The sequence below is a fragment of the Peromyscus leucopus genome, chromosome 1, assembly GCF_004664715.2.
Source record: "Peromyscus leucopus breed LL Stock chromosome 1, UCI_PerLeu_2.1, whole genome shotgun sequence".
In the NCBI taxonomy this organism is placed as follows: Eukaryota; Metazoa; Chordata; class Mammalia; order Rodentia; family Cricetidae; genus Peromyscus; species Peromyscus leucopus.
Genome location: NC_051063.1, coordinates 97,304,627 through 97,320,511, shown reverse-complemented (window position 1 = coordinate 97,320,511; position 15,885 = coordinate 97,304,627). Strand labels below are relative to the sequence as shown.

The 15,885-nt window shown below is 42.0% G+C and overlaps 1 protein-coding gene across 1 annotated transcript in view; it reads left to right on the top strand.

Moving 5' to 3' along the window:
• The window catches only part of LOC114685273 (liprin-beta-2-like), a 162,284-nt gene that overhangs the window by 41,523 nt on the left and 104,876 nt on the right, over nucleotides 1-15,885 (top strand). The window contains 1 exon segment of the mRNA XM_037204360.1: nucleotides 3,867-3,966. Coding sequence (XP_037060255.1) covers nucleotides 3,903-3,966 — 64 coding nt within the window. The 5' untranslated portion in view covers nucleotides 3,867-3,902.

Genomic DNA, 15,885 nt, shown 5'->3' with positions numbered 1-15,885 from the left:
TGGCTGCCTGGATTCATCATTTTCTCACAAGTAATTACTTACAAACTGCTTATGCCAAGGTACCCTGCAAGGCACTGAGACAACAGGGGTAATAAGGCTTGACAGAGTCCCTTGTTCCATTGGGAAGGAGGCTGAATGGGAAGTGAACACACAGATGGATAAGATACTTAGGAATTGTGTACTTTAGAGGAGGGATGTCTAGGGAAGGCCTCTTCCAGAAGGTACTTGGAAGCTGAGACCTAAGGATGAGAGTGAACCAGCCTTGGAGAAATCTGGGGAGTGAACTCAAGAGCAGAGAGGATGGCAGATGGTAACTCACAGAGGAGGATGTGGTCTTAGAGTGTTTGGGGAGCAAGTGGAAGGCCAGAGCTACAGGGAGAAGAGTGCCAAGCTGGCTTGCCAACGCTCTTGTCATAGGTCATGAAGGATTGTGGTCATTTTCCCTTCTAGGAGCAGTGAGATGGTTTCCGGAGGGAACTATTTCAAACTTCATGTCCCTATAGTTGAACAAACCCTGTTTCTGCTACCTCCCCTTTCCCGCTGCCTTGTCTGTCTGGACCCAAGCTTACTTCCCTTTCAGACTCCAGTAATGCCACCCTTTGGAGTCTGCCTAGACCACTTTCCTGCTTCATGGGAGCTCTGGCTCATGAGTGTGTGGCCGCTGTACTAGGACCTTGAAGTCAGGTCCCCTGTTCTCCTCTTTAAGTGAATATTCTTACTCCCTTAAGCTAGCTGTACAGTAGTTCTTGAATCCAGACAGATTCTCTCCTCCCTCCCACTCTTCCATCCCACCCCTACCCCAGCCATGTGCCCTTGTTTCTGAACTCTCCATGGACCTTGGCCCTGTGGAATGCTGCTTTTTCCTCCCTGTGCATAATGGCCTTCTTCCCTTGTCATGACCTCCTGCAGGGGAACCAGCCTCTGAGTGTGGCTGGATTCTTCCTCCCTGGTCCACTGCATTGTAGCTTCAAATCTTGTCTTGTGAACTGGTCTGACAAAGGTATGTCCAGAGTTATGTCCTCAATTTAAAAGCAAAACAGCAAAATCAGACCTTTACTGTATGCAAGGAGCGCTCAATCTGACTTTACCGACTCTCTGGTCCCAACACCAGTCTTGTGTGTTAGATGCTGTTGTCCTCATTTTGCAGATGAGGAAACCAAGGCTCAGTGATCACACTAAATGGTAGATCCGGGCCTGGACTCAGACCAGTTCTTTGTGGTCTTAAATTCCTTAACTATTTCATCTCCCAAGCCACTCCTGTGTGGGGCCTAATTTCCTCTAGAGGTCCATGTCACAAAAGAAGTGATTAGAGCCCTTCAGAACCATCTGTTTCATGCTGTGGCGTGGGAACTATGCCTGGGTCATTCAAAGTGTGATGCACATTAGGCACATGCGTAGGTTTTGCTGAATGAGCAAACAAACAATGACTCTTGTTCCCGGTTTACAGACATGAGCTCAGTATCTTCTTATGATGACAAATGCTGTTGTAAGACCTCTCCTGTCGTCCAAAGGAGGTGAGAAGCAGGAAACAATAGAGGAGGCAGCAAGAAGGCAGTGTAGCTTCAGTGTCTTTCTAAGAGGCAGTCTTCTCCAGACCCAGAAGTAGTTGCCTGGGTGGGCAGGGATGGGAGTGAAGGGAGGAAGTCCATCATCTCTAGTGATGGGCTCTGAGAAAAGGGAGTGAGCATTAGGAAGTGGCTGGGCTGTGTATTCTAGGAGGTGGTCTTTAGCCTGGAGAGGCTGGAATTTATCCTTGAATAGTGCTGGGTAAATAGCTGAGATAGTCAGAGGCAGTGCTCTTGGGACAGCATTCTCTCCATATCTTTGTACTTGTGACCCTTCTAGAGGGGGCACGCTGGTCATTTGGAAAAAGGAAAATGACAGTTGGAGCATTTCAGCCAGGATCACACACATTTAGGGAAGAAGGACTGTAGTGGGGGTTACACGTGGCTCTAAGACAGTAGTAGGGCCTTCCCCAGTATTTAGAGCTTCTGGGGCCTTGACTGTCGGCATGGAGAGGTGGAGCAACTGTATTTTGCTGTTGCAGGTGACTCTGGGTAGGCTGTTAACTCTTCTTTACAAAAACGTGAATGCTCAAGATTCATGTTGAAAGAGTATTCTTCCCAGGAGAGAGAATGCATGGAGATGGAGATGTTGGAAACCAAATACCCACTGCTAGGTCCCCTCCCCCTACAAGTCATTATCATGTTCACCATTACAATTATTCTTATTTTGTGTGCCACAACATGTGTGTGTAGATCAGAAGACAATTTTTGGAATCTGTCCTCTCCTTTCACTTCTTCATGGATTCTGGGGATGGAACTAATAAGGTTGTTAGACTTATACAACAAGTGCTTTCCATGTTAAGCTATCTTGCTGGTCCTGGCCTGGATTTAAAAAAAAAAAAAAGATTTTATTTCTGTTTTATGTGTGTGGGTATTTTGCCTGCATGTATGCAGAGGTCAGGAGAAGGTATTAGGTCCTCTGGAACTAATGTTACCATTACAGATAGTTGTGAGCTGTTATGTGGGTGCTGGGAACTAAACCAGGTCCTGTGAAAGATCTGCTGCCAGAGACCTGCTTCAGCTCAGCAGGAGGTCACATCCCAAAGAAAATGTGTGGAGTTGGCGGTGGTGGCATGGGCCGAGGTTGGGGGAAAGAGAAGACAGACACGATTTGAGGGTGAATCAGGTTGACTGTCAGCAGCCTTTAATTGAGAAAAGATGACACCTTTTATACTGTATAGTTGCACATAGGATTAAATGAGAGACAAAGGGCATGTGAGCTGGGGTGTGGCTTGGGATCACGAGTAGAAGAATTTAGCATTGACCTTGACAATAGGCACCAGTCATAATGTTGATGGAATGGCCACAAGTTCCTCTTGCTAGAGATAAGAATGCCTGCTTTATCAAGCAGGAACTTTCCTCAAGCTCCCAAGGGAATGAGAAAAGGACTTCTGGGGAGCAGACACTGTATTACAGTTTCTTAATCTTACTCTATGGGCCTGTTCCCCTCATAACACTCGTAAAAGGGAAGGTCCTGATGCCTTACTCTTTTCCCATTATACTGTACCATTCTGATTTCTTTACATATATTAACTGAATTCCTGCCCTTAATGGCCTCAGGTTCTGGATCTGAACTGTAGGTATTTTATCCTTGGGATCAGGTGTGTCTAGTAAATCTCTAACATTCCTGTTCTTGGTGTAATTAGGAGGGTACAATGGAATTCCTGATTCCATGGTGGTGGGTATTTTTTTCCAAAGAATAATTTTGTTTACAGAGGCTACCATTGTATACATTTTTATCTTTTACCAAAGGCAACACAAAATTCCCCAAAGGGAAAGGCATTAATATTGAGAATCATTAAAAATGAAAGAAAAAGGTGCTGGAGAAGTGTGGTCTGCAATGTTGAAATGCTGGAACTTTGTCAAGCAGCAGTGGTTGCCATGTGGTCCATGCCAATCTGCCAGTACTGTTGAGGTACCTTGCTGGCCCCTTATGGATTCTTAATGAAGGTGTGTTGTATGTGCAATGAACACAGTGTTCTACACTTAAGCATTTGTGGAAAAAGTAACTTTCTCACCCATGATGACTGCACCTACTACCAAAACAAACAAATAAAACTTTTAAAGTGGCTGGTTATATTTATTACCATTCTTTTAGTCATGGTGTCATGAGGTTTTGTATATGCCCAGACAGAACACATTAAATATATGGAGTTCTTTGTTTATCAATAATACCTCAGTAAAGCTGCTGTTTTAAACATTTAGAAATATATGATGATGCATCTAAAGCTTTTTCATGGTCTTGCACCTATAATGCATAACTTCTATAATTTTCCCTTTGTTCTGTATTTGAATTTTCAGTAGCAGCAGGAGGAGACTAAGAGGACAAAAGAAGCTATGGCTTCTGATGCTAGTCATGTGCTGGAAGCTGCCCTAGAGCAGATGGATGGGATCATTGCAGGTAAGTTCAGGGGTCCCTAGGACTGATATATCATCCCCCACATCTCAGATCCTAGTTCCTTTTGTTGGCATAGAGAAAGGCCCTTTGTTAGACTAATGTTTAAGTAGTTTACATTTAAGTAGTTTAATGTCCATGTCCCTCTCTCTTTCTTATGGAACTCTCTTCTGCTGGTATGATAGTTTAGGAGTCTCTATTGGCCTAGGTGGGTGTACCAGTGGCTGTGTAGAGCTCTATTAGAGTTTGGATCCTGACTGCGAGGCAGTTTGGGTGCAATGAGATAGATTGTGTTGTAAAATTTTCAGAGTGCATCGTGGCTTACTGTGGAACTGAAGCTTGAAATTGAGCTGACTTTGTTCCCTAATCAGTGTCTGTTCATTTCCCTAGCTGTCAGTGTGTTGAGGAGATGGCAGGCAGTTTTGATTTACACCATGATTACGGCATTCTTTCTCTCCTATCATTTTTTAAATTTTCTGTAAGTGTTTGGTTTAAATATTTGCATTAGTCAGTAGGGGCTTTCTTTAAAAAGGCTGCAGTATAATTGTGAATACTTGGGGAAGTCTACCAGTAGGCTGTTCTGGCTGATTGATTCCTTGACAGGAGTAATCAGGAAGCTTGGCTCGTTGTAACAAGGTTGTTATTGCAAACTTTACCAGAAGGTTCCAGGTTTTCTTTCTGTCCTTACTGGACACACTTCAGTGGTATGCCTATTTGCAGAGTATGCCGCTTCATGCTTCAGGCCTTTGCTCCCCACGGTGTGAACTGTATGGCTGGAGGAGATGGAGAAAGGAGGTACATGGCTGAGTGGGGCTTGACTGCAGGAAGTGCTCAGGACATCCGATACTGCCCCTTTCCTGTTGTTTGCTTCTCCCCATTGCAGAAATACATCTGAGTCACGGAGGTTTCTGGGATTCGTAGCTGGGGTGAGGGAGGCTGTCTGTATCCTACAGCCTCCTCATGTTACAGGCTCCACTGTAACTCAACCGAGTTGTCATCTGGCAGGCTCTCAATTTCTCTGTGAACAGAGGTGTCCTTGAGAGGCTATGACCATTGTCCTGCTTTTCCAAGTCTCCATAGTTTGGGATGTCTTATTCTAAGTTAGGTTCTGTGCTAACTTACTGAGAAGACATCATCAAGAGGTGGGTTGTCTAGCAATGCACTTAAAAAGTCTCATCTAGAAGCTCTTGCATATACTGAGATAAAAGCCACAGGGCTGTCTGTGATGTACATTTGAGCCCTGGCCTGAGGATTGATTGCCCTGGCAGAATTCATGAACGGTTGTGAGGGATGAATGAGATAATAACTATTTCTCTATTGTATTGCTTTTGTTTCTTGGTCAAAGATTATTGACTGCAATTCCATAGGTGTAATTTGAGGCTTCTGTATGGTTCTTTACCAGTGTCACAGTGTATTAATTACAGTAGCTCTACTGTAAGCCTCAAAGTTAGATCTTGTTATGTTAGCATTGCAGCTTTGTTAGTTACCATTGTGTTGGCCAGCCTGAGTCTTGAGCCAGTGGTCCTTCCCTTACCCCGTCTCTCTCTTCTTCAGAATCAGTTTGTCCAAATGCAGAAGAGAACTTGTTGGGATTATGGTTGGAATTGTGTTGATCTTCACATTGCATTGGACCTAGAGATGAAGCTGAATAACAGAGCACTTACCTGGCATGTACAAAACCCTGGATTCAATCCCCACCTCTGTTCAACAGAGCAAGCAAGAGCTGATGTCTTGATAGTATTGACTCTTTGAGGGATGAATAAGCTGCTTCCTAAAGAGGATAGTCTTGTGTGGGGTAAACATGAGGACCAGAATTCAGTCCCCAGAACCATATAAAATAGCCAGACGTGGTGGTTCTGACTTACTAATCCAGCACTGGGGAAGCAGAGATAGATAGGAGCGCCTCTGGTACTCACTAGCCAGTCATTCTAGCCTAACCAGCGAGTTCTAGGCCAAGTAGAGATCCTGCCTCAAAACATCAGATAGACAGCATCAGAGGACACATGAACACACACAATAAATATAAACAGATCACAAAGGGAATCCTGTGTTAGATAAAACTGGGTGAGGCCTTTTGATCTGGTGACATTTTATTAGAAATCTGAGGGGATCTGGAGAACAGCTTTCCAGGAGAGGAGACAGAAAGTGTCATGGGCTGGGGAGAGTCAGTGTATATGCTAAAAGTTGATATGCCAGGGAAGGAAAAGGAACACAGTCTCAGATGCAGAAGAGACAATCATATTATGGCATGGCTGGTATGGGGAGAACTTCAGACAGATATTATCATGAAGATGTGGGAGAGAATTAGAGATTTATGGGAAGAGTGACTTCAGCTACATTCTCAGGCTTACTTGGATGCTCTGTGGGTGAGACAGTCTATAAGGGGGCAATAAGAAAAGCAGAGACCAATCAGGGCAATATGTCAATCTTACAGACCCTGGGAAAGTCCATGGATGAATGTGCATATTGTATATAACAGAAACCATAAAACCTGGATGGGTGAAACAGAGCTTCCATAGTGAGAAACAGACTTGACCTTTGAGGAACAGATTCAATATGGCAAAGATGTTCTGTCCCTCTTTTAATTTATCAGGAGCTTACATTTTAGCCAGATATGAAGCCTTACACCTGTAATCCTAGCATTTGAGGCAGGAGGATCACTGCAAATTTCAGGCCAGCCTGGACTACATAGTAAGCCCCTGTCTTGACAAATAGCATTTGTTTTATAGTACTTATTATGTGTCAAGCACTAATGTTAAGTGCTTTATGTGGGTAACACAGCCCCCTCCTCAGATGGGAGCTGTTCTTAGCCGCGCCTAAGTATGAGGGAACAGATGCTCATATCATGAAGACAATTTGTAGAGCTAGGATCAAAATCAGTCTGCATATAGTTATTCCCATCTATCCACCTGCCCAGAAAAATCTTAGGTTTTTCTTCCTATAAAACTCTTATAACTATTTCAGATAGAAAGCCAGAAAGTCTGTCCAGACACACCCTTCCAGGATGGAGGGCTATGGATAGGATAAAAAAGAGGGCTCTTTGTCCTGGAAAGTAAAGAAACGCATTTCCTATGTTCCATACAGGCTATACTAAGCCACATCCCCCCCAAAGCTGTCCCAGATTCTTACCTGAAGATCCTGAGCCAAGGGAAGCCTTGAGGATCCAGTTATATAATGTGTCAATGACAGAGAGGACTGTTTCAGATCGCTGTGTGGGAAACCAGGAGGCAGGAGGAAGCAAACACACTATGTATGGACTGAGCCATCTCTCCTGCTGTATTTATGTTTCTCTATAGCACATGTATAATCTCCTGTTACATTCATATTGCTGTGCTTCTTGTTTTTGTTTTTGTTTGTTTAACTCGCTCTGTAGACCAGGCTGGCCTCAAACTCACTGCCTGCCTCTGCCTCCAAAGTGGTGGGATTAAAGGCGTGTACCACCACGACGCAGGTATTTTGCTCTTCTTATTGCACCAGAATGTCAGTTTCAAGAGGACAGAGCCTGTCCCATGGCAGCTCTCCACTAGTCTGTAACACATAATATCTGTTTAGTAAACATCTGTCACATCCATATTTTATTTGCTATTGTGACGAAATTATCCTTTCATTGGTTAGGAGGCATATACTAGTTTCTGTATATGTTTTCTTTCTGGCATCATACTGAATTTTATTTTTATTTTCTTGACTTGGACCTTTGCATGAGTTTATTTTTTAAGACTATCACTCACTATTTTTGAAGACCAGTAGTTGCTAAATCCTGTGAATAGTTTCTTAGTTGTACTTAGTCGATACCAGCATATGACGCAGTTCAGCTTTGAGTTCTTTACTGTCTGGAGGGCATGTACCTCTGTGATATTCTTAGTGAAGAGAATGATAATTACTGAAAAGTGTCCTCAAGATTTCTAATACCACCCACATTTTCAAGAAGGTTGGGTGGGACTTCTTGGGGCAAAGAGCTTAGAACTTGTATAATTATCAGTATGGTCTGCAGAGCGAAGCTTTTGGGTTTGAATTCCACTTCAGCCAGTTACTTCCTCTGTGGTGTCTTTGACAGTTGCTTAACCCTTTTGCAGCTCAGTTTCATGTAAATGAAACAGTGGTATCAATGCTGTCTATCTTTTATTATTGCGAGGGTTAAATTAATATTGACCAGGACTTAGTGCCTGGCACTTGGTAAGTGCTTGGCTGTTCTACAATATCTCTGTTTCATTGATATTAGTATTGATGTTACTTTCACCATCAAAAGGCACATTGCTGTTCAGTTAATAGAGATAATACTGAGAATTGCCATTGTTATACTTGATGAGGACAGTAGGACTGCCCTACTGGACAATTCTGTCCTGACAGCAAGTATGATCCCCACCCCCTACAGAGCCTCAAGGTGATGATATTCATCTCTAGGTGATCAGTGGCAGTGGTGAGAGTGGGGGGTTTGCAAGACAAAAACTGGTTTTGGCAAATGCAAAAAGAAATGCCCATAAGCAAAAAGCAGGACTGTTAATCATATAAACTTGAGTTCTTGAAGTCTGAATGGGTATACCATAGGCATGAAGATATTTGATGGAAATCGCAGATGTTTGTGAGAGGAAGTAGAGAGGAGGTGACTGTTAAAGACCCTTGGACCAGTGTCATTAATGATTCGTTTCTAATACAAAGACCATTGTTGCAGCTTGCAGTAGGGTGTTAACTTTCCATCCAATATTCCTTCTCATTAGTCCCCATGACTCCATCTGCAGATAATACCGTAATTGAATTGTGTGGTTGGCACTGGAAATCAAGCCATGTGTTGCCTAATTACATTGCTGTGGATGGCACAAAGCAGCCGACATGGATGCTAAGTTTACATAGGGCTTTGCTGTGTAGACACACAGGGTCAGAGGCTGTTCTGTCAGGCCCCTTTGGGCATAGGACCAGTGTCCCATGGTCAGGACACAGAGGGCCACTTATTCCTCTTTGCTTTGGCAGAAGGACATTCATGCAGTTCTCTCTAAGCTGTACTTATTGATAAGGGATAAAGACTGTTTTAAGACAGCTAAGAAAGAGGTTACCCATCTTCTGGGCCTTCTGCCAGCCCTGATTAGTGTCTGGCTTTGGATGAAGGAATAAAACAAAGATTTCATGGGGGTGGAAAAGTTCTGGTCAAGACAGATAGTTCCTTTGGCCCTTGAGTATCAGCTGTGGGGGTTGTGGCTGAGGATGTGGCTGTCGTCCCAGAACTTATTAACTGGTCTTGTCTGCTCTTCTGAGGTACATCAGCATAACCAGTCATCAGTAACAGCACACCACATCTACTGCCTGTTTCCCATTCAGGATTTATGTTGAGAGCCCTGTAACAGCTTTGTTCAGGAGAAATTTGCAAGCTGGGTATATGGTAGCACATGTCTAGTATGTAGGAGGCTGAGGCAGAAGGATTGTGAGTTTGAGGCCAGATACAGGGAGATACTGTCTCTAAGTAAAATAAATATATACATACATGCATACAAAGTTTTAAAAATCATTTTTTGTGTGTGTTTGTATGTATATGTACATGTGTGCACATGGTATGCATACATGTGGAGATGAGAGGACAACTGTGGAAGTTGGTTCTCTCCTTCCACAGTATGGGTTCTGAGTATCAAACTCCACTCTTTAGTTTTGGTGGCAAGTACCTTTACCTGCTGAGCCATCTTGCTACCCCATACCACCTTCTTTTACAGGGAGAGGTAGAGTACAGTTAGAGGTTTCTGGGGACTGACTGACGTGTCAGTGGCTGCCTTTAGTGTAAAGGTGTCAGAATGCTCCATTGTGGCATCTGTTGTTTGGCAGCCAACAGTGTATGTTTTCCCAGCTGGCAGAGTCCACTTTACACTATAGTGTGGTCTCATTTTCTGTTGCTGAGAGTTTGGATAAGTCAGGGATTGTTCTTAAACATTGCTGTGGTTGGAGATAGGATAGGATAGACCTGCCTGGAACTTCAGGCCTATGGTTTCCTGTTGGAAGGGTGGTTGTAGTTGTAGTTGTTGTTATTGTTATTGGTTATGGATATTTAGGTTTTAGTTGATTAACTTTTGGCAACTTACAGTTTTCTAGGAATATGTTCATTTTACTGAAGTCTTAAATTTTGCTGGCAGATAGATGGTTATTATATTTTGTCCATCACATTTGTTTTTATTTGTGTGTGTGCATGTGCACATGTGAATGCACACATGCAGGTACAAGTGCATACACATGTACAAGTGTATGTACACGTGTCTATGTAAGCATAGGTCAGAGGTTAATCTTAGGTCTTTCTGAGCACATGTGTATATTTGTATGTGCTATATGTGTGTATGCATATATATGTGGGTTCACATTTATGTAGGGAACAGCGTATGACATCAGTGTCTTTTGTTGCTTGTAAGCTTAATCTTTGAGACACTAAGCCTGGAGCTCCAGTTGACTGGACTAGCAGGGTAGCAAGCTTATAGGTTCATTTTGTCTCCTCCAAGTGCTGGGATTGTAGGTGTGACTGCCACGTCTGGCTCTTTATGTGTGTACTGAGGATCCAAACTCAGGTCCTCATTCTTGCGTGGCCGGCATTTTACCAGTTGAACCACATCCTCAGCCCCCACCTTTCTTTTTGAGATGAGCTCCTTCACTGAGGCCTTGGGCTTGCTGTTGGGCAAAGCTGCTTGGCCCCAAGCCCCAGGGATCCTCCTGCCTCTGACTCCCCGGCGCTGTAAACACAGGCACGTGATACCACACATGGCTTTCATGTGTGCACTGAGGCTCAAATTCAGGTCCTTATGCTTGCGCAGCAAGCGCTTTGCTGACTGAGCCGTCTCTCCGGGCTCTGTTTTTATTCTTAATACCGTCAGTGCCTTTTTTATATTTGGATCAGTCTTGCCAGAGATCATCTTTCTGTTACTACTCTGAACTAGCTACTTTTGGTTTTATCAATCAGTTGCCATGTATTGTGTGTGCTTGGTTGTGTATGTTATTCTGTGAATCGTTACATATGTACATGGTGATAGCTCTGTACTACATACTATATTTTTCTGTCTCTATTTAATTTCTTTGATAACTTCATTTTCTTACTTTCTTAGTTGTATCTTCTGTTTTACAATCTCACTTTCAAACAGAAACAATTATATATATTTTAAATTGATTTCTATAGTTCATTTGGTTGTAGTGACCTGTACCACTTACTTGGTGAAGTTTACTGATGCTTGCATGACGGATAGCCTATACCACTGCTTCTGGTCACTAACATTTCATGTGCACTTATGGGCACTATAGTTGGAAGTTTTCTCTGGTTTTGCCCAGCCCTGTGGTCAGGATGAATCTCTCCCACCCACATCCTGCAGCTTATAAAATAACCACTCAGAGGCTTAATATTAATTACTAGTTGCATGGCCTATGGCAGGCTTTTTGCTAGCTAGTTCTTATATCTTAAATTAAACCTATTGCTATTAATCTATGTTTTGCCATGTGTTCCATGGCTTACCGGTCTGCCGGCATGTTGTTCTTTCAGTGGCGACTGGCGTCTCTCTGCCTCTCCTTTCTCTTCCTCTTATCTCTCGGATTTTCTTGTCTGGCTCCATCCTCCCCTGCCATAGGCCAATGCAGCTTTACTTCTCAACCAATCAGAGCAACACATATTACATTAACTTGTGAGTGTGTATTTTCCCTCTTGTTGGTGATTATTTTTTGTCCTCTAGATCTCAGCAATCCTTGAACTCCTAGAAGATGGTGGACTTTTTATTCATCTATTTTTTTTTTTTTTGTGATGCTAGAGATTGAAGCCAGGGCATCATGCATGCTGGGCAAGCACTCTAAACTGAAAATTGTCTCAGCCCTTATATGAGGGGCTTTGGCCCCTCAAATTATGGATATTTTGCATGAATACTGAATCATTGTGTGTGTTCTTATTCTGGTTTCAAACCCAAGTTTTAAGACTGATTTTAAGATTGATTGGCTGAGGTTGTTTTCTACTGGCTTTATACAGTGGTCTTCCACCCCTTCTCACCCTTGCTCAGGCTTAAAGACGGGTCCTCTTCTCTCAAGTGGGCCAGTGAGGCTAAGACCTTAGGAGCCTGAAGCGATGGCTCAGCAGTTGAGAGTATACACTGCTCTCGCACTGGACTTGACTTCAGTTCCCGGCACCCAAGGCACACTAACAGCTACCTAGAGATCTACTGCCCTCTTCTGACCTCTGAAGGTACTGCACTCACATGTGCAAAGCCTCACATAGATGTACCTACATATATATAATTAAAACTACAAAAAAATAAATAAAATAAAATTACAAATAAAAATAATAAAACTATAGCCCATGGAGAATTTGGCAGTGACTTACAGGCCAAACATCCACTTGCTTGTACCACAAAGGTTCTGAGCTCCAAAGGCTCCCTTCAGTTCCACTACTTTGAGAGGGGTATGTGTATGTATGTGTGTGCTTTTGTATCTATGGGTGTCTTAGATTTTGTTTGTTTGTTTGTTTTTGTTTTTGTTTTTTTTCTTGTATAGCTTGCTTTATATGCCTGCCCAATGTTCTGTCAGAGTTCTATGGCATTCCCAAACTCATGGCCTTTCTCTCTTTCTTTAGACCAACAAATCGCTAATCACAACTCTCTAAGCATCTCCTGGTTTGCTTCAGTTGCACCTGTAAAGTCCTTGATCCATGTGTGAAGTGACACATTGACAGGATCCAGGAACTGGGGTGTAGACACAGGGTTGGGTGGGGTGAATAGTTCATACCGATGGAGATGAAAACATTAACTCTATGGTATACTGACTTGAGAAGATGGCTTGATCTGAAGCTATGTTAGGGTCATAAACATTGTCCGTCACACACACTACCCCAAACACAACAGCAAATTGAACTTAGTATCTGACTGCAGACGTCACTCTGCAGAGGTAGACTGTTCTCAGAAAGATTTCCCCAAGGAGGGAGCCACCATTCAGAAAAAGGGCAATGGTGGAGAGAAACAGTGAATTCCTTCAACTCTTTAGTCAGAGAACTATTCTTTTTTTGTGGGGGAAATAAACCGAAAGAGGGAAGCATAGAGACCATAAATGCACTAGGAAAATCTGTCTTATTTTCCTGTGAAAGTATGAAAATAGGGATGTTTTAGTCAATTTTGTGCTACTGTAACAGAGCATTTGAGACTGGGCGATTCATAAAGTAAAGAAATTTCTCACCATTTTAAACAATCAGAAAATTCCAGTATCAAGGATGTAATATCTGATAAGGGCCGTCTTCTGCTTCATCCCGTGGTAGAAGGCAGAAGGCAAGGGAACTGCCCGAGAGAGAAAAGGAATGAAGGCTGAGCTCATGCTTTTATTAGAAACCCACCCCTGACATAACTGACCCATTTCCATGAAAGTCATCGATCTGTTCATGAAGGCGTAACCCTCACATATTTCATTACCCCTTGTTGCTGGAGGGCTTCTCTCCAGGTTCCACCAAGCCCCGCAGTCCTACAATCTATATATAAAATAATCACTCAGATGCTTATATCACTTATAAACTGTATGGCCGTGGCAGGCTTCTTGCTAACTATTCTTTTATCTTAAATTAACCCATTTTTATAAATCTATACCTTGCCACATGGCTGGTGGCTTACCGGTGTCTTTACATGCTGCTTGTCCTGGCGGTGGCTGCAGTGTCTCTCCCCTTTCTTCCTGTTTCCCCAATTCTCCTCTCTCCTTGTCCCGCCTATACTTCCTGCCTAGTCACTGGCCATCAGTGTTTTATTTATATAGAGTGATATCCACAGCACTTCCCCTTTTCTTCTTTTTATGAAAAGGAAGGTTTTAACTTTAACATAGTATAATTACATATAACAAAACAATTATCGAGCAAGAATTACAGTTACAATATTAAAGAAGATGTTCTATCTATCTTATATTTGTGAGTTTAAGGTTTTATATCTAACTTATCTTTTATCATAACTGAGGAAATTACAACTATCTAGTCTTTAACCACATCAAAGACCTGAGAAGGAACATAATGGTACCCGAGAAATGGTAGATGGATGCAAGCAACTTTCGGGAATCTTGTAAGAGTAGACCAAGAAAGCTGGCAGCCTGGACAGTCACCTAATGTTTGTCAGCATTGTTGGTGTATTCAAATTGGCTACAGGCCTAGAGTATCTGACAGACCATTTTCAGCAGCAGGAATTCTGAAAGACCATCTTACCCTGTCTTGGCAGAGTACAGTGGTCACTTTCTTTGTGTCTCGCTTGTCCACAAAGGACAGCATTGTATTCATACTGTCAGCTGTCAAGGCAAGGGCAGTTCTTTGCCCAGTAGGCCATTTTGTGCCAAGAAGACAAACTTCCACATGGAAATGTCTTAGAATCCCAACATTCTCTCTGGATCAAATTGGTGCAGTCAGGAGCAATTGTGTCTCACGTCAACAGAATTCTAAGTTATTTAAATGCCATATTCTCTAGGTCTATGAAGTGTTTGAAGATTACCTATCTATCTGAAATATATCTATGTATACCTAGAAGACTTAACTAACATGGCTACAAATATGATTATCATAGATGACTAATTATTAATCTATTTTTAATTATCCATTACAATTTTAAATGAGTTAAACAGAATACCTCAAACAAGAATAGAAATATATATATATAATAACAAAATTAACTTCAAGTTTGTATCAATAAACTAAAATTTATACCAATGTAAAACATTTTAAACACAAACTAAAATCTATACCAATGTAAAACATTTTAAACAAGTTGTTCTTTAAAAATAGGTTCATTAATCTACCCTTTTATCTTATCATCTCTATATCCTCCTATATATCTATATCATATCCCCTTTTCTTTTTTAGAAAGAGATCACATTTATAATCAACCTGTTTTAAATAAAAATATTGGTTTTTCTCTGTCCCACACCAGAGAGCTCTTCTGATTTGGGACACAAGAATCTCTTAACCATTTTTTTTTTTAAGCAATATGTCTGGGTTTAGAGGGGGGAGTGAGCCAATTCCACCTCTAAAGCCAGCTTGGTATATTTGGGAATTTGGGTGTAGCATCTCTTACTACTTCCTGCTGGAGGGGGGCGCTGTATCTTATGGGGACGCAAAGAAAATTTTAGGCCTATGGAGTAGTCCGAGAGGCTGAATTGTGTGAACTAGTTGCCTTGAAACTGCTCTGGATGTTAGATTATCTGGGCCATGGTGTCATTGGAGACCTTTCAGGGGGTCTTGGCTGGTGAAACTTGATGTATCTTAATCTGGAACAAATCCATAGCCTCTGACTTTCTGTGGAAACAAAAGCAGAACCTCTTTTCCAAAGCCACATATCCTTAAATCCAAATTTTGAAGTCAAGGTACCTTTAAAATATATATATTTGTTTAATTCAACATCTTTTTTGATCAAATGTTTTTTTGCAGTTAAAAATCCCAAAGACAACACAATCCAGATTGTCTGTGTAATATTCATCTCTACGTGGCTTTTTATATTTATTTATTTATTTTTGTCTCTTTCAAGCCTACGTATATTTTACACACATTGTAAACGATTTTAACTTAATCAGTCTTTTTGTGAGCCTATTGCTTTAAACTGCAGCCTTGTAAGCCTGAAATGGCACTGTGGCTGCTGGCTCCGCCCCCTTCAGCTTTTCAACATGGCGGTTGGTATGTTTTCTCCAGCTCTGGGATTCATCAAGTCTCAGAAATAGTAGGTCTACGCTTTTATCAAAGCAGCGTGTAGCCCAGAAACCTCTTTTTTTTTTTTTTTTTTTTTTTTTTAATACTATTAAAGACTAAATCTACCACATAGCGTAATGCGCCCCTGGCAGACGCTTTATTTCCGCCATACTGCTGGTCAAACATACACGCCAGGAACCCGCCAGTGTTCAAACCTGCGTTTTGCGGCATCTAGCTGTCTGTATGAGACATGAAGCAGGAACCTGGTTTGGCTCTGTTTAGAATTGGTTATTAAA